This window comes from Erythranthe guttata, chromosome 14, assembly GCF_056151865.1.
Source record: "Erythranthe guttata isolate IM_541 chromosome 14, IM_541, whole genome shotgun sequence".
NCBI lineage: Eukaryota > Viridiplantae > Streptophyta > Magnoliopsida > Lamiales > Phrymaceae > Erythranthe > Erythranthe guttata.
The window spans coordinates 19,966,239-19,991,882 of NC_142546.1; the positions used below are offsets into that span (position 1 = coordinate 19,966,239).

At 34.3% G+C, this 25,644-nt stretch overlaps 4 protein-coding genes and 2 long non-coding RNA genes across 7 annotated transcripts; 1 reads left to right on the forward strand and 5 right to left on the reverse strand.

Annotated features, from left to right (window-relative positions):
• Positions 1–260: 260 nt before the first annotated feature.
• Positions 261–2,166, reverse strand: LOC148765398 (uncharacterized). The gene is made up of 4 exons (XR_016029864.1): positions 1,975–2,166; positions 1,749–1,859; positions 805–1,485; positions 261–497 (listed from the first exon to the last, which is right to left on the reverse strand). It is a non-coding gene; the product is annotated as an uncharacterized LOC148765398 (long non-coding RNA).
• A 6,465-nt stretch (positions 2,167–8,631) lies between these two features.
• On the reverse strand, positions 8,632–9,671 carry LOC148765399 (uncharacterized). The gene is made up of 2 exons (XR_016029884.1): positions 9,267–9,671; positions 8,632–9,123 (listed from the first exon to the last, which is right to left on the reverse strand). It is a non-coding gene; the product is annotated as an uncharacterized LOC148765399 (long non-coding RNA).
• A 902-nt stretch (positions 9,672–10,573) lies between these two features.
• On the reverse strand, positions 10,574–13,632 carry LOC105963323 (PKS-NRPS hybrid synthetase cheA-like). Its single transcript, XM_088812786.1, has 3 exons — positions 12,243–13,632; positions 10,941–12,133; positions 10,574–10,587 (listed from the first exon to the last, which is right to left on the reverse strand). The coding sequence occupies exons 1-3, from the start codon at positions 12,740–12,742 to the stop codon at positions 10,574–10,576; spliced, it is 1,707 nt and encodes a 568-aa protein (XP_088668912.1). The 5' UTR covers positions 12,743–13,632.
• LOC105955163 (uncharacterized) lies at positions 12,834–13,967 on the reverse strand. The gene is made up of 2 exons (XM_088812787.1): positions 13,941–13,967; positions 12,834–13,577 (listed from the first exon to the last, which is right to left on the reverse strand). The coding sequence occupies exons 1-2, from the start codon at positions 13,965–13,967 to the stop codon at positions 12,834–12,836; spliced, it is 771 nt and encodes a 256-aa protein (XP_088668913.1).
• Positions 13,968–19,062: 5,095 nt separating this feature from the next.
• Positions 19,063–21,250, forward strand: LOC105950210 (putative inorganic phosphate transporter 1-7). The gene is made up of 2 exons (XM_088813242.1): positions 19,063–19,120; positions 19,405–21,250. Exon 2 carries the CDS (start codon positions 19,423–19,425, stop codon positions 21,010–21,012), a length of 1,590 nt encoding a protein of 529 aa, XP_088669368.1. The 5' UTR covers positions 19,063–19,120; positions 19,405–19,422; the 3' UTR covers positions 21,013–21,250.
• Positions 21,195–23,378, reverse strand: LOC105950211 (actin-depolymerizing factor). Of its 2 annotated transcripts, XM_012973553.2 has the most exons (3): positions 22,979–23,378; positions 21,899–22,164; positions 21,195–21,506 (listed from the first exon to the last, which is right to left on the reverse strand). In XM_012973553.2, the coding sequence occupies exons 1-3, from the start codon at positions 23,000–23,002 to the stop codon at positions 21,356–21,358; spliced, it is 441 nt and encodes a 146-aa protein (XP_012829007.2). In that variant the 5' UTR covers positions 23,003–23,378; the 3' UTR covers positions 21,195–21,355. The 2 variants fall into 2 exon arrangements, with proteins under 2 accessions (XP_012829007.2, XP_012829006.2); XM_012973552.2 differs by lacking the exon at positions 22,979–23,378 and having other exon boundaries at positions 21,899–22,203.
• Positions 23,379–25,644: the final 2,266 nt, after the last annotated feature.

Sequence of the window (25,644 nt, forward strand, 5' to 3'; positions counted from 1 at the left end):
AAATATTTCTAACGGTTGTTATCCATTAGAAACATCTTTGTAACGGTTTGTGTTTTAACACTTGCTTCTAAATTCCTAACGGATATAACCGTTAGAAAATTAAGAAAAAAAAACAAAAAAAAAGGTTTAAATAAAATAATATATATATATATATATATATATATATATATTGCTCTGAATTTTGAAATAAATAGCAATTTATAACACATAAGGTCTCTTTAGTTACATAAAAATGATTCTGAAGTATAAAAAAATCGATATATACAATACACCATTATATTTCATTAATAAATCAATACAGTAACCATAAGTCTCAAGACTCATGCAAATCTACCAAACAGAGATCTTAAACACATGTACCAACTCTCAAGAAAAATAACATATCCCTTGAACAAGGATCATAGAATTCCTACCTATCAAGCTGTTAATATCACCAACCCGACCCATAACCCATACCGGGGTGTTCCCCCCAGTTCCGACATTCAGAGCATTTTGACCTGAATCCATAGACAAGAGAAAATTATGTTAGAAAAAAATGCAATTACCTGATATTTCCTTATCGCGTTGAGCAAAATGACATGAAATCATGTGGATATACTCTGTTACATGAACCGTAATATAAATCATGGACAAAGAACAAAGAACTATAGATCTTATAACTCTTTTTGTTCATTTAGCATACCATATATAATACAACAAAAATCGTCAAAATAATGAAAAATGTTAGTACAACAATATTATACAGACCTAATAAAATGCATTGTCTCCACATTATATATAAAACAAAAAATGTAAGGTTATTACCTGTATGCAGTCCCGCCTGTCGCACCAGGAAATATAAGTTACTAAAACCCAATTGTAATAATACATGGTACTATTCAATAGTAAGAATACATGATACTGCAACCCTGCTAAACTTGATCAATAGGTGATGGCGGTCTAAAAATTGGACATGGTGCGACATAATCAAAAAGTTGTTAAAAAGCTGTAGATGTAAATTAGGATTTCAATAATATGTACTTGAGATTCTTACCTTCCATATAAACAAATCAACATAATCTTGGAAATTGAAATAAAACTTCTTCTTCAGGCATTGTATTCTCAGACAAACAAACAGATACATTACACAAAAGCTGATAGGTAATGTTAGGTGAACAAAAAATGTTTTCTTGGGAATTAAAAGCAGAAAATATCAAGACATTATAATAAAAACTCAACGGCTCGCCATTGCAATAAGTCCGGCAGATTTTAATACAGGACATAAAAGAAAAGGAGTTCAAAAATCTTTATGATTTTCATCACTACTTATATACTACTCACCAATGTTGGGTCATCTTCTTCATTCGATATGAATGAGAGAATGCACTGTTTGAAACCACTCAAACAAGAAGCTTCAGGAATATGTTCGATATGATCCGAGCCATTCACTACTTTAGCAGTTCTACTTTTGCCCGAGTTGACATACACGGAAATTTAACAATAAAACTGCCCATCAAAACAACACCGATAACTAAGTTATCAACAATAAACTGTAAAATGAAATAAAATTATAAGTTGTACTTCTGCCAGAGTTAAAATAGACTGCAATTTAACAAAAAAAAAATGCCCATCAAACTAACACAGATAACCAAGTTCTCAACAAGAAACTGTAAAATGAAATAAAAATCTAAAAAGGAATAAAAAATATATCATTATTCATTAAGCTCATCTCTTCCTTGTGGTATCAATTTTAGAGCGTGTGAATATACCAGTTGCCTGATCACCGGAATTGGGGAAAATCTCATCATCTTCACGGCAATATTCTCCAACCGACCGCATATCAACGAGATTGCCAGAGTCGAATCTGAAGAATCTGGATTCTTTGATTTGGTGATTTCATCAAATCAAAAGCGAAAAAGTTTAGAACCTATCGCAAAAAAACGATCTGAAAACGCTTCCGATTTGAAGAATATGCGAATAAAAATTAAAAATTACCATAAATCAACGAACAACTTTTGCTGAAGCATCCTGCATCCAATATTGTTGTTCGACGTCGAATTTTGAATTTAAAAAGTGTACTGTCGGTGGTGGTGCAAGAGAACCGATAACCCTAGACGTTCTATCTCACCCCATCGGTTTTCTTTTCCTTCATCAGACTAGAAGATAGAGAATGGGTTAGTTTTTAATAAATAACGAAAATTCCTTAATTTTAATTTTAATGTAAATATTATATAATATATTATAGATTTAGTTCATGTATTACTAACACATACCAACCGTTAGGAATAACTTTTCAATTGTTACTAATTTAATACAAATAAATTATTATTAGGGTTAATATGCTATAAGCCCCTCAAACGAAACCGAATTTGAACTAAATGACTAGTTCAAATTCATTTTTTTAATTAAATCCTTAATTTCAAATAATATATTGGCCACATCCCTATTTTTTTTTTATATCCCTATATTGCCCTTATACCCTAAATTATATAACATACATATATTCACGTTTCTCCAATTCAGATTTATTTTTTCTCTCACGTTCTCTCTCTTCCCCCATCTCTCACACGATCTGCGGATCGTTTTTCAATTCCGTTTTTTTTTCTCGCTCTCTCTCACCTCTCCATCCCCATACACCTTTCTTGCTAATTAATTCAGTAGTAGCCGAGCCAAGGGTTGTGGTGGAAAGGGAGGCGGCGGGGGCTGTGGTGGAGGAGGAGGCGGCGGCGGCGGGTTGTGGTGGTTGAGATGGCGGCGGCGGGGGCTATGGTGGTTGAGTCGGCATCGGCGATTGTGGTGGTCTAGGCGGCGGGCTGTGGTGGTCGGGATGGTGGCGGGGCTGTGGAGGAGGAGGCGGCGGCAGCGGGCTGTGGTGGTCCAGCCGGCGGGCTCTGGTGGTCGAGATGGCGGCGAGGGGTTGTTGTGGTTGTGGCGACGGGATGTGGTTAATTATGGTGGAGATTTGATCTTGATCTTGAAGAGATTTTGTTTCCTTCGGTTCCAAATCGTTAATCTGGTTTTCCCAAAATTCGTATGTGACTATGGTTGCAGACGTTGGCGGCTAGGGTTTGACGGCTAGGGTTGGCGAGGATTGTGTGTTTGTTGGCTGCTAGGGTTTTGTAGTACCCCGTAGTAGACCATAGTGGACCGTAGTATACCACAGTCTACTATAATATTATACATATAAAATATTAAAAAAAAAATATATATATATATATATATATATATATATATATATATATATATATATATATATATATATATATATATATATATATATATATATATATATATATATATATAGATTGAATTAACAAAAACGAAAAACGAGTTTTGTTTTGTAATTTTCAATAATATCGTAGATTTTTTTTAATAATAGTGTAAAAACGATAGTACACCATAGTACAACATAGTACACCATAGTATACCATAATATTTTTAAAATTTGCTGAATTATTTAACAAAAAAGAAGAAAAAAAAACGTAAGTTTAAATGTTATAAATAAGGAAAAAAAATTGTTTATATATAATAACGTAAAAAATGTGGAGTGAAAATTGAAAAAATAAAGATGAATGAAAGGGCATTTTTGGAATGAATTTAATAAAGGATGTGAAGCAAATGTTTAGTTGAGCTTGTCATTTAATTCTAATTAGTTTTGTCACCAGGGACCTATATGACGGATAGGTGAATTTTCTAACGGATATAGCTGTTAGCAATTTCTAACGGCATATATCCGTTAGAAATCACAAATTTATGCTGTTAGAAAAATCTCATTTTGGTGTAGTGCTATTTAATGTTGGGAGTGGAGTGGCAGAGGGTAAGACCTAAAGAAAAACCCTAGTTTGTAATGCCTTGTCCCTCTCTTCTGTGAGTTGGGTCTGTGGTGTGTGGGTGAGTTGCCGAGTGCCTCGTTTTCTTGGTCTTACCTCTGATCTGGGTGGGTTGGGGTTGAGAGTGAGAGATCTGTTATCTATTGGTGCAATCTTAGTGGTGTGTGTGTAAGATTGAGACCTTTGTGGATCTCTGGTGTGAATCGGTTTGGAAGACTGAGCTGTGATTTGTTCACTATTATTTCAATCTTTCATTCTTCTATTTATTTATATTTATTTATGTTTGAATCTTATTCTAACATCTCTTTGTGTTTCTGTAAGATTCTTCGAGTGGAAACACAACAGTGGTATCAAGAGCTTGGTTGCTCGAAGATCCGCTTGAAGAGGGCTTACAGAACCTAACTTGGTTCTGACAAGGTAGTATCTCTCTAAACCCTAGTTTTTCCGTTTCCTGCTGGATTCCTGTGGAGTTTGGGAGCCCTGTGTGACATTGAGTTGGCCCTGTGTGGCGTGGAGGCCCTGTGTGGCACTACTTGGCCATGTATGGCAGATGTGCTCATATGGGGTAAAATTCATTTTCATCCCTGAGTTTTACAGTCAAAATCAAATTAGTCCCTCAGGTTCTAAATTGGTTCAATGTCATCCTCCAAATTCAAGTTCACTGCTAAAATCAAATATATTTTCCTTAATACCCACATTGCCCTTCAAACCTTGGGGACGAAAATGAAATATATCCAATTTGACAATTTTAAAATTATAATACTTATTTAAACACTATAATAAATCGGCTTAATCTCACTTTGCACCCTTGAAATATACCACTTTGACACTTTACACCCTTGACATAAATTAATAGCACTTTGCACCATAAAAACACAATATATCTTGCATAATGTACCCCAAATATATTTATAAGCTAATAAAGGCAATTGAATATTTTTAGTGGTATTCTTTTAGGATGCCAAATGTGAAATTACTTTTTTTGATTCATCAATCATTTTGAAATTATAACGTGCAAAAACAAAAATATATTTCATCAACATATTTAAAAAAAATATTTGTTATCACAAAAATTATTTTACTAAAAAAAATCTTTCAGCTATTTTACTAAAAAAAATCCTTCAGCTATTAGACTGGAGGTTGAAAAAGTTAACAATTTAATTTGTTATTTTGAACCCCGGAAAAAAAACCGCAATAAAAAATGAGGGTGCAAAGTGTTATTATTGTTTTTTAATGGTGCAAAGTGCCAAAAGGCTCTAATGTGAAGGTGCAAAGTGCTATTATTATTTTTTAAGGATGCAAAGTGCAAAAACACTCTATTTCGAGAGTACAAAGTGGGATTAAGCCATAATAAATCATATATATCTGATACATATGCATGAAAAATAGATGTCCCACAAACTTAGCAAAACACTATATGTTTTAGAAATTTTGCAACCAAATATAAAAAAAAATATATTAAATGCTAATTTATATGAACCAAACAATTATAGCATTTTTGTTTAATATTTTAACAAAAATATAAGTATATTACTATTATGATGGGCTTTATATATATATATATATATATATACACACTGAGTATTTCCAAAATTTTGAGAAAAATAGGTGGGCTTCACACATATATTAAATAAAGTTTTGATCATGTGTATGTTTTATCAGATAAATATTAATGATTATTAAAAACTTTGCATAAAGTAATTATACGAAAATTTGAAATTGGTAAAAAAATTGATGTTAAAAAAATTGCAAAAAAAAAACAAAGAAAAAAAAAATCGTGTGAAGCCCAAAATTAGGTACATTTCATTTTCATCCTCAAGGTTTTGAAGGGTAGTGTGGGCATTATCTAAAGTATGCTATTTTTTGGCGGTAAAATTGTGTCCAAAGGATGATATTGAACAAAATTAGGAACATAGGGACTATTTTGATTTTGACTCTAAACGTCAGGGACGAAAATGAATTTTACCCTGCTCATATGTGATTTATTTTTCTGTCCCATAAGGTGTCCGGCAGATGTCTTCGAGTTTCCGACACAAAACGTTTCTGAAACGCAAAAACATTGAGAAGTTGAAGTTTACGTACTACACAATTTGCCATTTACCCTTAAATGAATAGGATGGTGAGGTTGAGCGGTAGATTTTATTTTTTAAATAGAAAGTACTGCATTTACTAAAATTCGTCATATATTTATCAAAAACCCATTTTGAAACAAAAATGTTTCGCTTGCCTTGCAAAGGTGGGCTTTGGTGGGAGTAAATAGTGGGGTGTTATTATTTGACTCTTTTGCCAATATTTTTTAGGTTAATCTTGTCACATATATAGTTTAGTTTACATATCTTGTGCAGATTGCATAGTTCCACTTCAAGTGAATGTGAGTTTTTCCTTGTCAATAAATAAAAATATATGCTTAACGTGTTATATTATAAAATATAAGTTAACATTTACAATAGACAATCGAAAAATATCCAAACAATGTGTTAATTTTTTTTATTTTTTTTTTAAATTGATTTCTTTGCAAATATGTGTTGAAATTTCAGAATCATTGTTGATCAAAAATTGAAATTTTGGATATTGAAATTAAAAAAAAAAAAAAAAAAAAAAAAAAAAAAAAAAAAAAAAGTAATATTAGCTGGAAGCCCCTAAAAAATATTCTCTATAGTTGTAAGGACAAACGAGATTTGTCTTTTTGTTCAAAGTCCTTGTGTGCTTTCTCGCGCTGGATCTGACACTAGGTCTGGAGTCTCACTAACGTAATTGCAATTAGAAAAACTAACAGTAATCTCGGCAACGCGGTGATTCGCACAACTTAGTTATATTAATAAGTAACAGCTTAATTATATTAATAAGCAACAACTTATTAGTTAAAATAAACTAAAGAAAAAACTAAAATAAGAATAGATGCATGTCACAACACATACACAACTTACACAGGCAGCTTAAAAAACTTATTTACAGAGCTTAGTTACACTGACGAGCAAAAGTTTAGGAAAAAACGTGATTTTCATGTCATTTTACTATGAAGTTAGACATAGAAAGATTATTTGCATAACTTAGTTACACAGTTTAGTTAAAATAAACTGATCAAGAAAAAACATAATCTATGGTGAGTACATCACCACCAACATTACCATCACCAAACAATTCTTCATATTTTTCAGTTTTTGTTTCCATGATTATTAGGTTACAAAGGAGATGAATGAGCGTAACAAATTAAAAATCGTATGTGTGTGTGTGTGTGTGGTTGCGTAGGTATGTGATTATGTTAATGTGCCTATGTGTGGTTGTGTGCCGAAAGTTCGATGATGGCAGCGGCGGAGAATGGGGGAAGGAATTTGACAGAGAACAGTCAGGATAGCACGATGAAGCCGGGTGTGAACAACAAAGGACTTTAGCAAATTGCAAAAGTTGGTATGTCCTATATTTGAAAAACAATCAACGCTCAGGGGTGTTAAGCAAATTGTCCCAAACAAAAAATCATTCCAGATTCAAAAAAAAATCAGATCAAAACTCGTGGAATTTGGAAATTCCATTCCGATTTGTGCCCTAGAAGGAACCCATTGACATCTTTATTCCTCACCTTTTTTTGTCACTTGATGTTTTCCATATGTAAGATGACAATTGATGTACTTTTAATAGAATATTAGGCAAAAAGATAGTTGGGAAGTTCTCATTTTAAATTAGGTTCCCCACTTTTAATTAGGACCTTCCATGTTGGCCTTGGCATTATCACGTTTACTATTTACCATAAAAGTGGAGTTGAAGAAAGTTGTGGTTGTAATTAAGGATGTTTTTTTATTTTATTTAGCCTACTTTAATTTGGAGAACTAACACATATTATCTATCATTTAAGTTCCTAAAGAACCACCAGATATGTTAACTGATTTTTCTTCCATCCTTTTTTGCAAACAAAAATAAGATTTGTGTGTGATGTTACTTCATTTTAACCATGAATTGATTTTACTAATACAATTTAAATACATAAAATGATGTTTTATACTAATATAATACATTGGAAGATGCAGATTGAATTGGTGTTTGCATAAGCTTTTACATAAGCATGAGTTATTGATTATGATTAAGGGCATGTTTGATAGCACTGAATGAGCGTTGATTGGCAGCAATCACTTATTCGGTCAGTGCCCAGCTTATTAAGCGTGTTTGGTGTTGATAGTTGAATGGGGGTGGTTTAGCGCTTATTGATGATTCAGAAAAGAAATTGTGACTTATTCATCCAGAGGCAAAACTGAATGATTTTGGACGAGTATATCCCTATGGAGATTTTATATTGCACCGGCCACTGCACCGCTATTACACATCTTTTATTTTTCCATTCTAAATATATTATATTAAATTGTATATTAAATTGTATGTGTTGGTTCAGTTCCTAATGTACTATAACACTTTATATTTGATATTTTTAATTAAAAACTTTAATATCAAAATTGAATTTATGGGTATGTACTTCCATTAAAATAGTATGATGCAATAATTATAAGGGTTGTAGTTACAAGTCTAATTTTATTCGAGTATATTTTGTTTGTAAATGAACTTGCATGTTCAACAATTTTTTCAAGAATTTATTAAAAAAATTATGTTCATTTTACCAAATTAAATTTTTAGGTTAATTTCGATTTTAATGTATTTCTATGCTTTAGCTACTTTTATTTGTAAGGGTTATTTTTATTAGTTGTTTGAATTTAAAATTTATATTTTATTTATGCTAAATATTTAATATATATTACTTTATAGAGTAAAAAGCAGTTTGCCCCCTAAACTATGGGCCGATTTGCACTTTACCCCCCAAACAAAAAAAATTTGCACGTTTTTACCTGAACTCGTTAATTCGTTGCACGGTGCCCCCTAAACTCAATTTTCCGGCAATTTTGACCGGAATGTTAAAACATGTGCTTTGCACGTGAGATTTTGAGGGGTAAATTCGTCCATTCACTTGCATCTTTAATAATAAATGCAAATAAATATTAAAAAAAAAAGAAAAAAGAAAAAGAAAAAAAGAAAAAAGAAAAGAAAAATAATAAATAAATAAAGGAAAAAGAAAAACTGAGAAAAACTTGAAAATTGCGCAAAATAAAAATAAAAATGGCGTCTTGCTCCTGCCCTTTTCCCACTACAGTAAACCACCACCAGCACCACCTCGCTCCGCCGCCGAATAGCAATTCTATGGCCGCCACAACCACCAATTTCAACACCCCCTGTTATTCCTCTCCGTCTACAATTAATCTCCACCGTTCATTTTCCATCAAACGCAATTCTTGGTTGGGCCGTTGCCACGCCGCCACCGGTCCGCAGTCGGAGCCTCCACCGGAGAATAATTCAAAATTACGCAAAAAATCCAGCCCTAGTTATTTTCAGCACAACCAATAAAAAAAAAAAAGAAAAATGAAACCTCCAAACGGAAGAGTTAGTGAATATCCGATAAAAGGGGGTCGGAATAGCTACCGGAAAACGCTGCGGAATTGCAATTACAGCGGCGGCGATTGGAAACATTACTATGTGCAGACTGCGCTTCTGTTCTTTGGCGGCCGCCATTGACGGGTTTAGAAGAAAAGCTTGAAGAACAACTTCTTTTTCCTTTATTTATTTATTCTTTTTCTTTTTTTTTTTCTTTTTTTTTTTAATATTTATTTGTATTTAATATTAAAGATACAAGTGAATGGACGAATTTACCCCTAAAAATCTCACGTGCAAAGCACATGTTTTCACATTCCGGTTAAAATTGCCGGAAAATTGAGTTTAGGGGGCACCGTGCAACGAATTAACGAGTTCAAGTAAAAACGTGCAAATTTTTTTTGTTTGGGGGGTAAAGTGCAAATCGGCCCATAGTTTAGGAGGCAAACTGCTTTTTACTCTACTTTATATTCAAATGTTTAATATGTACCAAAATTTTATATTTTATTAATTAAGTACATCATATTAAAAAATTGTATTTATTCATATATGCTAATGAAATTTAATTAACAACTAATGTTTCAACTTATGCAACATAAGGGTATAATAGGAAAATAATAGTATTCAGACTTGACTGACATTCAGTTATCAAATGAACTTAATTGTTCAGCATTCAGCATTCAGACACAACTCTTGGTCATTCAGATATTTATTCAGCATTCAGCGTTAAGTACTTAATTCTATCAAACGAGGCCTAAGTTTGAGTAAATGTTTATTTTTAAAAGTTAAGTTTAATTTTTTTGAAGTTGGAGGTATTTGCAAATATAATGAAAAATCAACTTTATGTAACCAATAGAGAAGTTATATCATTTGCAAACAAACTTCTATTTTTTAGCTTATTTTGTTCAAAATATCCTCATTATCCTAATATCGGATAAATAAAATAAGGGTTAAAATGTCATTTTGCCATTTTAGTTAGTTACAGAAGTACTTTTAATATCTGAAATACTATTCATAGTGCGGTTTTTACCGGCTTGCAGTGCGATTTATTTCATTTGTAACTTTCCTAAAAAAAAACCAAATTCGCCCGCTATTTCGTGTATTATTACACGAAATACACTCAATAATTTCGTGTCTTTTCACACGAAATAGCGGTGTTTATTGTTATAGAACACGAAGGACGAAACTGTTAGATTAAAAAAAATCGTGTATTTCGTGTAAACGTACACGAAATGGAAGAACATATTTCGTGGAGTTTTCTACGAAATGGAAGACCATATTTCGTGGAATTTTCTACGAAATGGAAGACCATATTTCGTAGATTTTTCCACGAAATATGAAGTGACATTTCGGTAAATTCAGTACGAAATAACTAAAAATTCAAATACAAATACAAATTGAACTAGAATTCAAATGCAACTAAAAATTGAACTAGAATTCAAATACAACTACAAATTGAACTAGAATTCAAATACAACTACAAATTGATCTAAATTTCAAATACGAATAAAATTGAACTAGATTTCAGATACAACTACAAATTGAACTACCGACCAGACTTTAATTGTTCGTACAAGAGTAGTCGGGGTTTGTACGTTTTGAGTAAGTGCCTCAAGTTTTTAGCTCTATGGTGTACCCATGCCGGATGGATTGGTGGTAGTGGACTATTTGCGACCAAATTAACAAACATGAAATGATTGTTGTGCAATGTCACAACAATCATACATGATAAGTGACCACTGCCAAACATAGGAAGGTAAGTCATACTCGCTACTTGAGTCAAAAGTACCACTAATGCACTGTATCTGGTAGCAATGGCCAATCCCATTTCATTCATGTCCATCCAATAAGCTTGTGGACAAGGCCCTGAGGTCCAGTCACACTTGCGTATGACCTCAACGTATCCGGTACTGCCAAACATCGCCGTGTAGACACTAGCATGCTCGTATAACTCAATAAGCAACTCCCCTCTCACTTGCGGCCATCTTTCTTGATCCCCGTACACGGCTTGAGCAACGCACCGGTACCCACAGTTGCCATCCGCCATCACGTTAACATAATCTTGAATAAGACGGACCATAAATCTGGGCACGAAAGAATAAAAGTCGATTCCTTCATGTGCAGGTATTGTAGGGGCAGCAGATTCTTGTGTGGGAATACGAGAACCACGACCTTTCATCTTCGATTGAGGCGTTCCATCAGTGCTTCTCTCAACCTTTGTTTTAGGAATCTTTGCACCAGATGAGGTTTGGCGACCCTTGGAACCACACGACGACTTAATTGTCTCCTCATCAATATGATACTGCCATCCAGAAGGGTCTCTCTTTGTCGAGTTATTCTTTGGTCGTCCTTTGGTCTTAACAAATGATGGCTCGGACAGATGCGACGTAGACGGATAAACGATGCCACGCAATGAGGCCACGGCATTTATCTTACTCGTGTAATTCATCTTCTTCAAATTGCAATTCAGGTCATCAATCTGTCTATCCACAATCTCATCGCGGTTTACTTGATACTCAGGTAGCTCCGAAGGCTCAACTGCCATGGTACTCCAGAATGGATGCAAGTCTGAAATGACGAACGTGTCATTATCTTCCATTTTCTGCACAATTTTGCACGCGCATGGGAGCCCATGAGTATTCCAAAGATAGTGTGTGCAAATACTCGGATCTTGCATCGCCGGGGACTCCATCTCTTCATCCAATTTCTCTAATGCCAGATGCGTAACATAACAAATCAAACCCTGAAAACACGGCCATGCTGCAGTATGCTTCCTTATCTTGGATGATAATGAAAAATCGCACTTCAGCTCACTAATTTGGATATAAACTTGGTCCCGAAGTTTGCCTTGCACGTTATCCAGACCTCCGGTCGAAGCATTTAACCAACCCTTCGCTGAAGAATGAGCGCTCTCCACCCTATCCAATTACAACAACAATCAGAGCATACAACGACAATCAAATTACAAAATAAATATTATTTTTATATAATATCTTTTATCATTTAAATAACTAAAACATGTAATACCTGTTGGTGCTCGTGTTGCCAAAATGATACACATTGCGAGTATAGGCACGAACAAACTTCTCCTTGTATATCAACCACGTATCATTCAAATACTGTATCAGCCTAGGATACCCTGCATACCGTCCAACAATTTCATTGTAATTGTAATGATACTCTTCTTCGGTTTCTGATTTCACCAGCTTAGCCCACAGCACACGTCGGAATATTAGACCTTGGTCCTTGTTGCCTCCCATAAATTTCGTCGCATTTGCCTCAACATTTCTGTTTATATGGAATATACACAACATATGATACGAAAATGGGAAGACATTTGGCAGTGCTTTCAAAAGACCCAACTCTCTGTCTGTCAAGATCGCATCAGGTTCGACACCATCTAGCAACTCTTTCAAACAATTCAAAGTCCACTCGTAGGTGTCTGCATCTTCATGCGACATAAATGCAACAGCAATTGTATAATTCCTCCCAACTGGAGTTATCCCAATTATTTCCAAAAGAGGCATTCCATACCTACAACAATGTTGTTTTTACATATTTAAACAATACAAGACATTAAAACACAATAATCATAATTTGAACAATCGTAATTTTTACTTACTTATTGGTTTTGTATGTGCAGTCCATCAATATAACATACGGGAACAACCGTAATAACTGAATAGATTCGGGACATGCAAACATAATATCTGTAATCGTGTTGCTCGTTTCACTATCGACGCGATGCCAATATCGATACTCGCCTTTTTGAAAGTTATGCATCATAAACTGAATAACAGTCATGCCCTCCATTTCCTCAGATTTAATCTTGGCCAACTCATTGTAAACATGCTTCATAGAGGTTTGTATCGTCGGATCATCTTTTCTCAGTCTATCCATGATCAGCATTGGCTTCACGTGAGAATTTCGCAATTCTTTAATTCTTGCTTTCTGTTGCGGAGTTATACGACTAGTCGTACCTTGTCCGTGAGGAAACAAAGTCGGACGATGACTATGCCTGCCATCGCTGACAGTCAACCGCCATAATTCATCAAACCTTGACCTTTTGCCAATCAATTTGAACGGACAACCACATTTTTTTGTTCCTGAGTTTCTAGGATCTTCCACATCGATATTCGTTTGTCGGCCATGTCCGTATTTGTCACACGTCATGTACTGTGCATTCTCCCTTCTAGACTGACAAATCAAACGGTGACAATGACTAACTGCAGTTTCTTTCGCCCAGTTGATTAATTCTTCCCTACTGCCGAACACAATATCAACTTGGAAGAAGTGAGAGAAATCTTCATATTCCTTTTTATCCAAAACCGAGGGATCAAAATACAAATTGTCGTCATATGGCTGCGTAAATACAAAAAAAAGGTTAGATACTTGCACAAAAAAAATTAATAACAATACTAGGTATTTCGTGTAAAATCACACGAAGTATATGCATACATTTCGTGTAATTTTACACGAAATGTATTCATACATTTAGTATAGTACTGCACGAAATGAATAACAAAACAGTTTTACTGCTATTTCGTGTGACTTTACACGAAATAATAGGTATAATTTCGTAGTATTGTACACGAAATGACTGGAAAACACGAATAAAGTGTTCATTTCGTGCAAAACAACACGAAATGACTTGAATAATTTCGTGATATTCTACACGAAACGACTGAAAATCGAAAAAAATCACACTAAAACGTATTTTTTTACCTCATTTACGGGATCGATGTTGGCCATCTTGATAATCGTTGGGTTTTAACTGATTTCTACGAAAACAAATCACGATCTACGAAAGTCGAAATATTTGGATGTTGAGAGGATTTTGTAAAAGGTTAAAGTGTTTTTTGACAAATGAATTATTTCGCACTGTAGCTGGAAAAAACCGCACTGATAATAGCAAGCCCCTTTTAATATGGAGACGCAACTTCAGAAGTATTTATCAGATTATGGCTTAAAACTATTTATTTTTAAAGAAGCAAAATAAAAAAATTAAACTAGAAGTGCAAATATTCAAAATTGACTATGAAAAAGAAAACTCGTTATAGGTTTGAAAAAAGAGGGTGAAATACAATTTCTAGCCATGTACTATAGCCATTGTCGCATTCACCCTTCTATACTATCGGAAAATACAAAATGCCCCCTCCCGTTAGCAAATCCATCAGTCAAAGCTGATGTGGTGGGTTGAATACATTTGTTTGAATTTTCATGACAATTTTACCCTTTTAGCCTACTATATTACAAACAATTTATAATGATAATTCATATGTAAAATACGTAAATATTAAAAAATTATAACTTCCACTAGGTACAATAAAATTATTTTAAATGGCAAAAAAATTGCAAAAGTTACAAATAATAAAAGGTACCTTAGTATGAATACATAAATATTAGAAAAAAATATAAATTATAAAATAATACATTTCAATTCTTGACTTAAAAATATAAAAATCATTTAAAAGATTATATATTTATTGCAAAAATAAATAAATAAATAAACCCCAAATAAGCTATATTATCTTAAAAATGGCAAAAGAATTATGAATTTTATAAAAAAATATTATTATACTTTTTTTTTTTCTTTTTCCCCAAAATAAGCTCGAGTATCCATAATTTGTAAAATAATTGACTATGTTTATTTACTTCATGTTTATGCTAGTAGAAATTGTTTGTTAGAGCCTTTGTTTATTAGTTGGGGAAATTCGAGAGACCCCTCATTATATATTACATAATTGGAAGTACCTCACAAACACATTTTGGTTGCAATTACACCTCACGGGTTTAATTTTTCTTTCATTTCAGATAAATCCTCATAATTAAATATTACCTAATTTGCTCTATAATTTCACTCTTCGTTTACGGATGACACCTCCCGTGCTTGCGGTTATTTCCATGCTAATACTCGGTGAATGTCATACTGGGAGAATTTTTATTGTTGATCTACACACTACTGTGAATATATATATATATATATATATATATATATATATATATATATATATATATATATATATATATATATATCATAGTAAAGATATATCCGATGTATTTCAGTCGGTATAATAATATAGCGTAGTTAATCAATCCCTAATTCACACATATTCATTGCCACCCCCTTGTTTTATATAACTCACATCTACTAGTACATGTTAATCATTATTCATTTACCACTCTTGTTCCATTTATATCTTTAATAATTATCCTGAATTAAATTTATGAACAATTATGTCCTTCACCATATTCTGCGAGAGTCAATTATTTAACAAATTATATCCCTCCAAGTTTAGAATATAATATGTGCTCATATTATTAATTACTCGTATATATTTATATGCTAATTTTGTATGTAAATCGGTATTTAGTTTTCGGGCAAATGGCAAAAAGGCCCATCACATGGGACTTAAATGCATTTTAGTCCAAAAAAAAAACAGTCTCTCAATTAAGCCCATCCCCATGTCTTTAGTCTAAAATACCCTCAATAATATAATTCTTAACAATTCCACCCATTATGCTCTAACTTCCTTAATATTACACTTTGACCCCGGATTTAAACAAATATATCACATTAACCCCCAAAATTTTTTTTTCAGAAAATAATTTTTTTTCTGAAATGTTTTTTTTCCCGCCAGATTCCGGCGTTGACTTTTTTTTTTTTTTGAAATTTTTTTTTTTGAAATTTTTTTTTTCCAGAATTTTTTTCCAGCCGGTCTCCGGCGTTGATTTTTTTTAAATAACTGCTGGACACAGTAATTTAGCAACGAATACAGTAATATTAATTAAAATTATTTTTTTCAAGAATAAAAAAGTCAATTAAAAGTTAAATTACTGTCTCCGACAGTTAAATAACTGCTGGAGACAGTAATTTAGCAACGAATGAAGTAATATTAATTAAAAATATTTTTTTTAAGAATAAAAAAGTCAATTAACAGTTAAATTATTGTCTCCGACAGTTAAATAACTGCTAGAGACAGTAATTTAGCAACGAATACAGTAATATTAATTAAAATATTTTTGAAGAAAAAAAAAACAGTCAATTAACAGTTAAATTACTGTCTCCGACAGTTAAATAGCTGCCGAAGACAGTAATTTAGCAGCCAAGACAGTAAAATTAATTAAAATATATTTTTTTTAAAAAAAACAAAATTATTAAAAAAAAAAAAAAAAGTCAACGCCGGAGACCCGGCGGTCAACGGCCGTTGACCGGCCGGAAAAAAATTTCAGGAAAACAAAAAATAAATAAATAAAAAGGTCAACCTCGGAGACCGGCGGTCTCCGGCGGTCAACGCCGGTATCTGGCCGGAAAAAAATATTTCAGAAAAAAAATTTATTTTCTGAAAAAAAAAGTTTTGGGGGTTAATGTGATATATTTGTTTAAATCCGGGGTCAATGTGTAATATTTTAGAAGTTAGAGCATAATGGGTCGAATTGATAAGAATTAGGGTTAAAATTGGGGTCAAAATTGAAATTAGGGTTAAAATTGGTTAATTGATGAAATTGGGCTAAATTGGGGTGTAAATCATGAAATTGAAGTTGAATTGGGTTTCAATGAATTGGGGGTAATTTTGGTATATATAAAGGAATTTTCTTTATTTGCAAATAAGTTTGAATGGGTTGGATTTATTTGAAAGACAAAAAAGTTGGATGTCCCTCTTTTAATTAAGTGCTTTTGTCATGGGTTTTTTTGTGATTACCCCTTAGTTTTAAGGGATTTTTATGCATAAGTCTCCAACCAAACATGTTTATTAATTATTATTTTAGGTTTAGGGGTTATATCTCTTTCATCAATAAGCTCATCCCTTTAATATTTACTATAAATAAAGGAAAAATTCATGTATATGCCAATATTACCCCCAACCCTTTATACACAATTCTTAATTGTAAGCCCAATTTAATCAATTTTGTCCACAAAAATCCAATTTTGACCACAAAAATCCAATTTTGACTTGTTTTTTTTCCAAAAAAAAAGTTGCGTTGACTTTTCGATTTTTTTTCGGCGGTCTCCGGCGTTGGCTTTTTTTAATGTTTTTTTAAGTTTTTTTTTTTGTTTTTTTTTAGTCCGCCGCTAAACGTTGACCATAATTGTGTTGTCACTGACAGTAAATTAACGTAATTATACTGTCAATGACAGTTAATTAACGTAATTGTACTGACGTTGACAATATATTTATGTAATTGTTCTGCCGTTGACAGTAAATTAACGTAATATTATTATTTTTTATTTTTTTTATTTTGTTTGATTTGTTGACAAGTCAACGTAATTATATTACTGTCGTTGACAGTAAAATAACTGTAAACACAATAATATTACTATCAACAACATCAATATTATTATTTTTATGGATTTTTTGTTTTGTTTGAGTTATTCATGGAGTAACGTAATAATATTACTGTCCATTATTGTAATATTACTGTAAACACAATAATATTACTGTGGTTGACGGTAATATTACTGTTGTTATAGTAATATTGTTGTCAACCACATCAATATTATTATTTTGTTTGGATATTTTTGTTTGTGTGAGTTATTCACGGAGTAACGTAATAATATTATTGTCTATTATTTTAATATTACTGTGGTTGACGGTAATATTACTGTTGTTATAGTAATATTACTGTCACTCACACTAATATTAATTCTTTTGACTTTTTATTATGTTTACATTTGTTGAACGGTCAACATAGTAATATTACTCTATTACACAATAATAATGAGTTTTGTTGTGGTAATATTACTGTGCTAGAGATTAATATAGCAATATTACTGTGTTAAACTGTAGTTTAGTTAATTTTACTGTGTTTAACAGTAATATAGTTAATATTACTGTCAATCACAGCAATATTGCTGTTTAAACGAAAAAAAATGTTACAGAAAAAGAAAAGAAAAAAAAATCAACGCCGGAGACCGGCGAAAAAATCCAGAAGAAAAAAAAATTAAAAAAATTGAAAAGTCAACGCCGGAATCCGGCGGCAAAAAAAAAATTGAAAAAAAAAAGTTTTGAGCAAAAATTGAATAATTTATAAAATTTGGGGTCAAATTGAGGTTAAATTAAGTTAAGGATGAAATTTGAGCATATTAAAGAATAAAGTATGAGGGGCTATTTTAGTGTTTTACAAAAATATAGACCATGTGTGGACTTATTGGTAAATGAGTTTTTTGTCTGGATCTCTTTATGAATAAGTATCCATCGATGGACTTATTTGTAATGACCGCTAGTTTTAAATCTATGAGTAATAATGTAATATAACATGGGAAGAACATTGAATGAAAATATAGCAACAAATATTTGTTTTAAATATGTACGTGTAAAATAATTTTAAAATCTTAATTTCAACTATTGCATTTCATCTTATCATAATATTACTTTTTATAAGTCTAAATGTTTAGTTCCAATAACTGATTCAAATCAAAAGTATATACGATCATATATTTATTTATATCAATTTTATTTTTTGTTATTAAAAAAAAAAAAAGATAAATAATGGATAAGTGTTGGTGGATACGAGATATGTGAAAAAATAACGTTTTTTTAATTTCTGGGGTTTAATTAAGTTACACTAGAAAAATAATAGTAGTAATGGTAAAATAAATAAATGAATGAATTAATTAAAAAAATGAGGAATTGAATAGAGAGAGTAAATGAAAGGAATATGCTGAAAAGTGAAAAGGAATCAAAGTAGAAAAAGCTGGAACGTCTATAAGAGGAGCAAAAAGAGGAGAGTTGACTGGTACTAAATGAGAGGCGATAAAGTAGGGAATATACCGGCGAAGATTCCACCTGTCAACCGTGTCCCCGCCCGTATATATACATTCCACCACCACTCCCCCACCACTTACCAACTCTTCACTCATTTCTCACACACACACACACACCTCCTTTCACTTAATTCACCAGGTCAGTCCCATTTTATTATATTTTAATTCATTTTGACTTTTTCTCCCAGCTTGTTTTCTGTTTTTGTTTTTTTGTCTTATTCGATCCGATCTTCAAACTTTTTTTTGTCTTGTTTCTGATTTTGTTCCATGCAAAGTTGATGTTTGATTTTTACTAGAAATTAGAATATTCCAGATTTGATTTCTTTTAATTCTTTGTATTGTATTATTATGTGTGCAATTAGATTATTAGATTATTAGATTAGAGATCTAATTTCAAGAATCAATTTTCCGATTCCGTTGCAGATCGACAGAGAAAAAAAAATGGCAGGCGAAAATCTGAAAGTGCTGAACGCACTTGACGTGGCGAAAACGCAATGGTACCATTTCACGGCGATCATTATCGCCGGAATGGGCTTCTTCACCGACGCCTACGATCTCTTCTGCATTTCACTCGTCACCAAAATGCTCGGCCGAATCTACTACCACGTCGACGGTTCCCCGAAACCCGGCAGCCTCCCGCCCAACGTCTCTGCCGCCGTCAACGGTGTGGCACTATGTGGGACCCTCGCCGGTCAGCTCTTCTTCGGATGGCTTGGTGACAAGATGGGCCGGAAAAAAGTGTACGGCCTAACCCTAATGGTCATGTGCCTCTGCTCGATCGCATCGGGGCTTTCGTTCGGTAGGGATGCGAAGGCGGTCATGACAACCCTATGCTTCTTCCGCTTCTGGCTAGGGTTCGGCATCGGGGGCGACTACCCCCTCTCCGCCACCATCATGTCCGAGTACGCCAATAAAAAGACCCGCGGTGCGTTCGTAGCTGCCGTATTCGCCATGCAGGGCTTCGGGATCCTCGCTGGAGGCATATTCGCGATGCTTATGTCGGCCGGGTTCCAGGTGTGGTTTAAGGCGCCGGCGTACGAGGTGGACCCCATCGCCTCCACGGCCCCGCAGGCCGACTACCTCTGGAGGATCGTCCTGATGGTCGGGGCCCTCCCGGCACTCCTGACGTTCTACTGGAGGCTGAAGATGCCAGAGACAGCCCGCTACACCGCCCTCGTGGCCAAGAATGCGAAGCAGGCGGCCTCCGACATGTCCAAGGTCCTCCAAACGGACATCGAGGCGGACCACCCGCCAAAGCCAGCGGCTGATCCCGCGTTAGCGGCGGCTGATAAAAACTCGTACGGCCTCTTTTCGAACGAATTCCTCCACCGCCACGGGCTCCACCTGCTCGGGACCGCGAGCACGTGGTTCCTGCTCGACATCGCCTTCTACAGCCAGAACCTTTTCCAGAAGGACATCTTCTCCGCGATCGGGTGGATCCCTCCCGCGAAGACCATGAACGCGATCCAGGAGGTGTACACCATTGCCCGGGCGCAAACCCTGATCGCGCTCTGCAGTACCGTCCCGGGATACTGGTTCACGGTGGCTCTCATAGACGTGATCGGTAGATTCGCCATCCAGATCATGGGGTTCTTCATGATGACCGTATTCATGTTCGCGCTCGCGATCCCGTACCATCATTGGACCAATCCAGAAAACCGGATCGGGTTTGTGGTGATGTACTCGTTGACCTTCTTCTTCGCCAACTTCGGACCCAACGCCACCACGTTTGTAGTCCCCGCAGAGATTTTCCCGGCGAGGCTGAGGTCGACTTGCCATGGTATATCGGCGGCTTCTGGAAAGCTCGGGGCGATGGTCGGGGCGTTCGGGTTCCTGTACTTGGCACAGAACAAAGACCCGAAAAAGACTGATGCAGGTTATCCAGCTGGCATCGGAGTGAAGAATTCGCTCATTGTATTGGGGTTCGTAAATCTTGCCGGGTTATTGTTCACTTTCTTGGTGCCTGAAGCAAAGGGGAAATCTCTCGAAGATATGTCCGGAGAAAACGAGGAGGAAGCACCTGCTTCGTAAACATAATCGTCAAAACACGATCACGGAATTTTTCTTTTCTAATTAGAGAGACTGTTTTTCTTTTAATTGGCTTATTGTTTATGTTTTCTGCTGGTACCTACATCTTTTATTTTTGTCAGTTTGGTTGAGTAAAAAGGATAGTGTTTTCGATTATTCGAAAATCTGTAATTGCAATGTCGAAAAAAGGTTGTAATTTCCTCGAGTGCATTCATAAATAATAAGATTCTTTATGTTTCAATTTCTTTACACAAGTCTTTATCATGTCAATTACAACCTTTTTTCGAGCAGAGTGCTTGAAATTAAACCTTGCGGCACCACAAGAAAAATAAACAATGTTCAATCTTCAGTGGGCCCGATCTCTGATGACTTCGAGGTCCATTTCTGTAGGATCGGTGGCCTGGATCTCGTACTGAACACCATCCAGAGCTGTCTTGAAGCCGTTTTTCGATGTGGCGTAAAGCATCTTCGAACGAATTCTCGATATTCCAGGAGCCCTAATCAGCAAATATTCAATTTTCAAATCAAATTATTGGCTTTGAATAAGTTTATCACTTTGTTAAAACAAGAACGGTGTGCAGAGTCGAAAACCAATCTAAGCAATAAAGTTTTGCAATATTATATGACCCCATTTTGCAGTGTAATTTGAACCCCGACATCCTCCAATCAAACGGGGTTGTACTTTTCGCGTGATTATCATATTACTTTTTTGTTTTCGTTTTGGAAAATCCATCTTATAAACGCGGATCCCTTAACACATTATATAAGAACTAGATGCTAATGTAATACGATAAACAATTCGGCGAATGGCATACCAATCATCTAAGATCAACTACAATTTGCACAAATAGCTTAACTGCAGAAAACGAAAAAAAAAAAAAAAACTAACCATGCAATGAAGAAAATCTTGCTCTTTTGACAATTCTCAGAAGTCACGAAATCGAAGTCGTAAACTGCATATCGACAATCATCCTCCGGCAATGAATCGGTAAAGTCGTCGTAACTTTCGGCGGGCCCGCCTGTCTTCTCCACAACAACTTCGTTTTTCTTTTCGTCGATCTTAAAAATTACGTAACGGTGCACTTTCTTCCTTTTCAGTTCCAAGAATGTGTTTCGGCTGTGATCAGCCACGCCCATATACGAAGAAGCATTTTGCTGGCCAATCCAATCCAAGTTCATCATCAGAATTATATAAAATATTTACAAAACATATATTAATTAATATATTTTACCAACAAACTAGAAACAGGACATCACAAAGAACATATATCATATGTTGTAATGAAATTTCTACATGAAACCACAATCAAAGAAAATCCATGCCAATTATATATAAATAGAAGGGCAAAATTACGGCGACCCCTGAGTTATGGTCAAATTACGAAAACCCCCCTCTTATTTGGGTAATTACAGCCACCCTCCTCAACTATGTATTATCTTACGAAAAAACCCCTCCAGGGGTAAATTTAGGGATGTTAAATCGGTAAAATTGAACCAAAATTTCGGCACGCCAACATTTCATACCGTTTACCGAACTGAATATACAATTTGGTTCGGTAAATAACCGAATTACATAAATTTTATGTAAAAATATTTAAAAGGAGGGGTGGCTGTAATTACCCAAACAAGAGGGTTTTTTTCATAATTTGGCATACTGATGGGGTTTGGCCGTAATTTGCCCTAAATAGAATAAATAAATAAATCAAAGGATTTAGGAAAATCCTGGAAGTTGATTTAAATCAAGAATCAAAGTGATCGATCCTCCTCCATTGTTGCAATTGAAAATGAAAGCAAACAAACCAGAAAAATCAATTACATACATATGAAAACAGAGACTATGGAAAAATCAAGACTTCACACACATATAAACAGAGAGAGAGAGAGAGAGAGAGAGAGAGAGAGAGAGAGAGAGAGAGAGAGAGAGAGAGAGAGAGAGAGAGAGAGAGAGAGAGAGAGAGAGAGAGATTACCATTCCTCTGATTCTGAAGGACATGGGTTCTTCCTGGTGGGAAAAATCGAAGAGGGTTTACCAAATTTGGGCAAAAAAAAAAGGGTTGAAAATGTGATTAAATTGGACGGAAAGGCAGAATATATGTGAGAGTAAGTTAGACCAAATGGAGAAAGAACAATTGATATTCTTCACTCTCAATGAAAGTTTAAGATTGTTTCAAGAAATAAAAACAAAAGAATTGTATTCATATTTCATATAATACTCCTCTTCATAATTCTTAGCAATTTTAAATAATATGATTTCCGATATATCGTTAGATTTGATCGCATCTGGGCCAAGAGGGCGGTGCGTTGGAAAAACGCAGCCGCTTTTTGTTTTTTTTTTTTTTTCTTTTTCTCTTATTTTAATTAGCAAATGCAGGTGTGGGTATTATAGTCATTTATCTTCTACGATTCGCTTAAGTATTTATCTTCTGAAAGTGGGGGAAAAGATATTCGTAGTAAATTTCTTTTTCATAGCAACTTTTTTTTTTACACGGTCACTTATGACAATAATATTGAGTATTGTTGCCCTATAGAAGAAATATCATAACAGTATGATAATCTACCACTATCATTCGATAGAAATTTATTAGGAGATAATGTGTAGAATCTCGTATTATAATCGGCTGGTAGAGCTTCGGCAATTTCTTTTTTTGGCTTAATTCCACTTTCAGAACATAATACCGTAGCGAATCGTAAAAGATAAATTGCTATAAAATTCAAAATACATGAATATCAAATCGATTATTTACACAATCGACTTCTAATTGATAATCTAAAATTAAGATGAGAAGGAAGACCTCAAACCTTAATAGATTGCCGATGTGTGTTCCGATAGCCGGTGGGTGGCAATTTTCAGCAAGCAATGATTGTAGACCGCTATTAGTCTGACTGTACAATAAGATATTATGCAAACAGCTATTATTTATTTCAACTTAATTGTAATTTTTAGATATGTCACAATTATTTTAAATGTGTTTATTACCCGTGGTATACTTCATGTCAAAAAAATTTACCATATAATTTTATTTTTAGAATTATTTTTATTAGTTAAGCTAATAACATATGTTCAAAAAGTTTATGCATTGATTTTTTTTAAATTGGTATTCAATTTTGATCCAAATGGTAATCAACATAAAATGATAATAACATATTTCAAAGTATACAATCGCTCACTAGCTTTGCGGCATAAGTGTTTAGCTACGGTTCAAATCCATTTGACCGTAATTTACCCTTTTTAATTTTGATTTTGAATCTTGACTGTTAATTTTGAACGAACAAACAATCAAAATGTCCTATACCTTTTTAAATGTGTACAATGAATTGAGATACATCAACATTTACCGGGATCATGTATATAGATCAAAAGTCATTTCATACCACAAGCTGGTTGACCTGGTACAACCTCGACTATTTTTATGGTACGTCTCCAAATTCACCCAATATTGAAAAATTATTTCACTCAATGAATTTGTAAGGAATTTTTTAAAAAATGTTTAGTAAAGATATTTGGAGGATTTAGCTCAATTAAAATCTAAACATAGGCCCCTCCAAAATAAATTATAAATATAGAGGGTTTAAAGAGTTAAAATTAGCAAGATACCCCTCATTTGACGAATTCATGTAGGAAGGCATCACTCTTTTTTATTTTTAAATTTGAGAAAACCATTTGGTTGTTATAAAGTAAACTTTCAATAATACGCTTAATGATTTATAAATGTTTAACCCTAACTTATCGTCTCTATTACGTCGTTCTCTCTTCTTCCTCAGATATGATAGTTCATTCTCTACCCACTCTTTTCTCTTCTCTCTTCAGTCTCCCTTTTTTTTTTTGTCTTCTTCGGGTTTCCTCCCCCTTGTTTTCTCCATTTTTTCCCCCAACAAATGGGCTCTTGGTCGCGGTAGAGAGGAGGAAGCCGTAGGTGGTGGTAGCTTTTCCGGTCTTCGTTTGTTGACCCGGTTGAAAGGAACACGATGGCAGTGTCTTCGGGTGGTTGAGTTTCGATGTGGCTCTGTAATTGAGGTGCGTTCAATTTTATCGTACGTCAAATTTCGACGAGGTGTTGAGAAGAAGGGTGAATCTGTGATGGCAACGACGTCGGAGAACGGTGTTGTTGTTGCAAAGGGACGACGTAAGTTCGTACTTGATTAACGTAAATCAAAAATAATTTTTTTGTAGTTGATGTGTTTTTTATTCTACATCGAAGCAGAGGAGTTAAAACTCTACGGCTATGGCGGTGGTGTCCTAGATTGATCGATGATTTCAGAAATTAGGTCGATGTTTTGAAAATGAAGACGTCGGCGTCCTAATTCAACTACTATGACGGCACCGTAATTTGACCAGAGAAGACGATTGTTGCACAGACAACTACAATGCCGGTGGAGATCGACAGGGAGTATTGTGGAGATTTCAACTCCAATAAGACATTGGCGGAACTTACAAGGGGCAAGAGAAGGTTGTTTCATTGGCGGAACTTACAAGGGGCAAGGGGGCTATTGACCTCCCAAGAATAAAAAAAAAAAAAAAAAAGAATTTGTTTTTTAATATTTGGTATTATATTTTTTGAATATTACTTTTGACACCCCTAAAGTTTTTGAAAATATGTGTCTTAAGTCTTAACCCTTAATTTTGTAGATAAATTA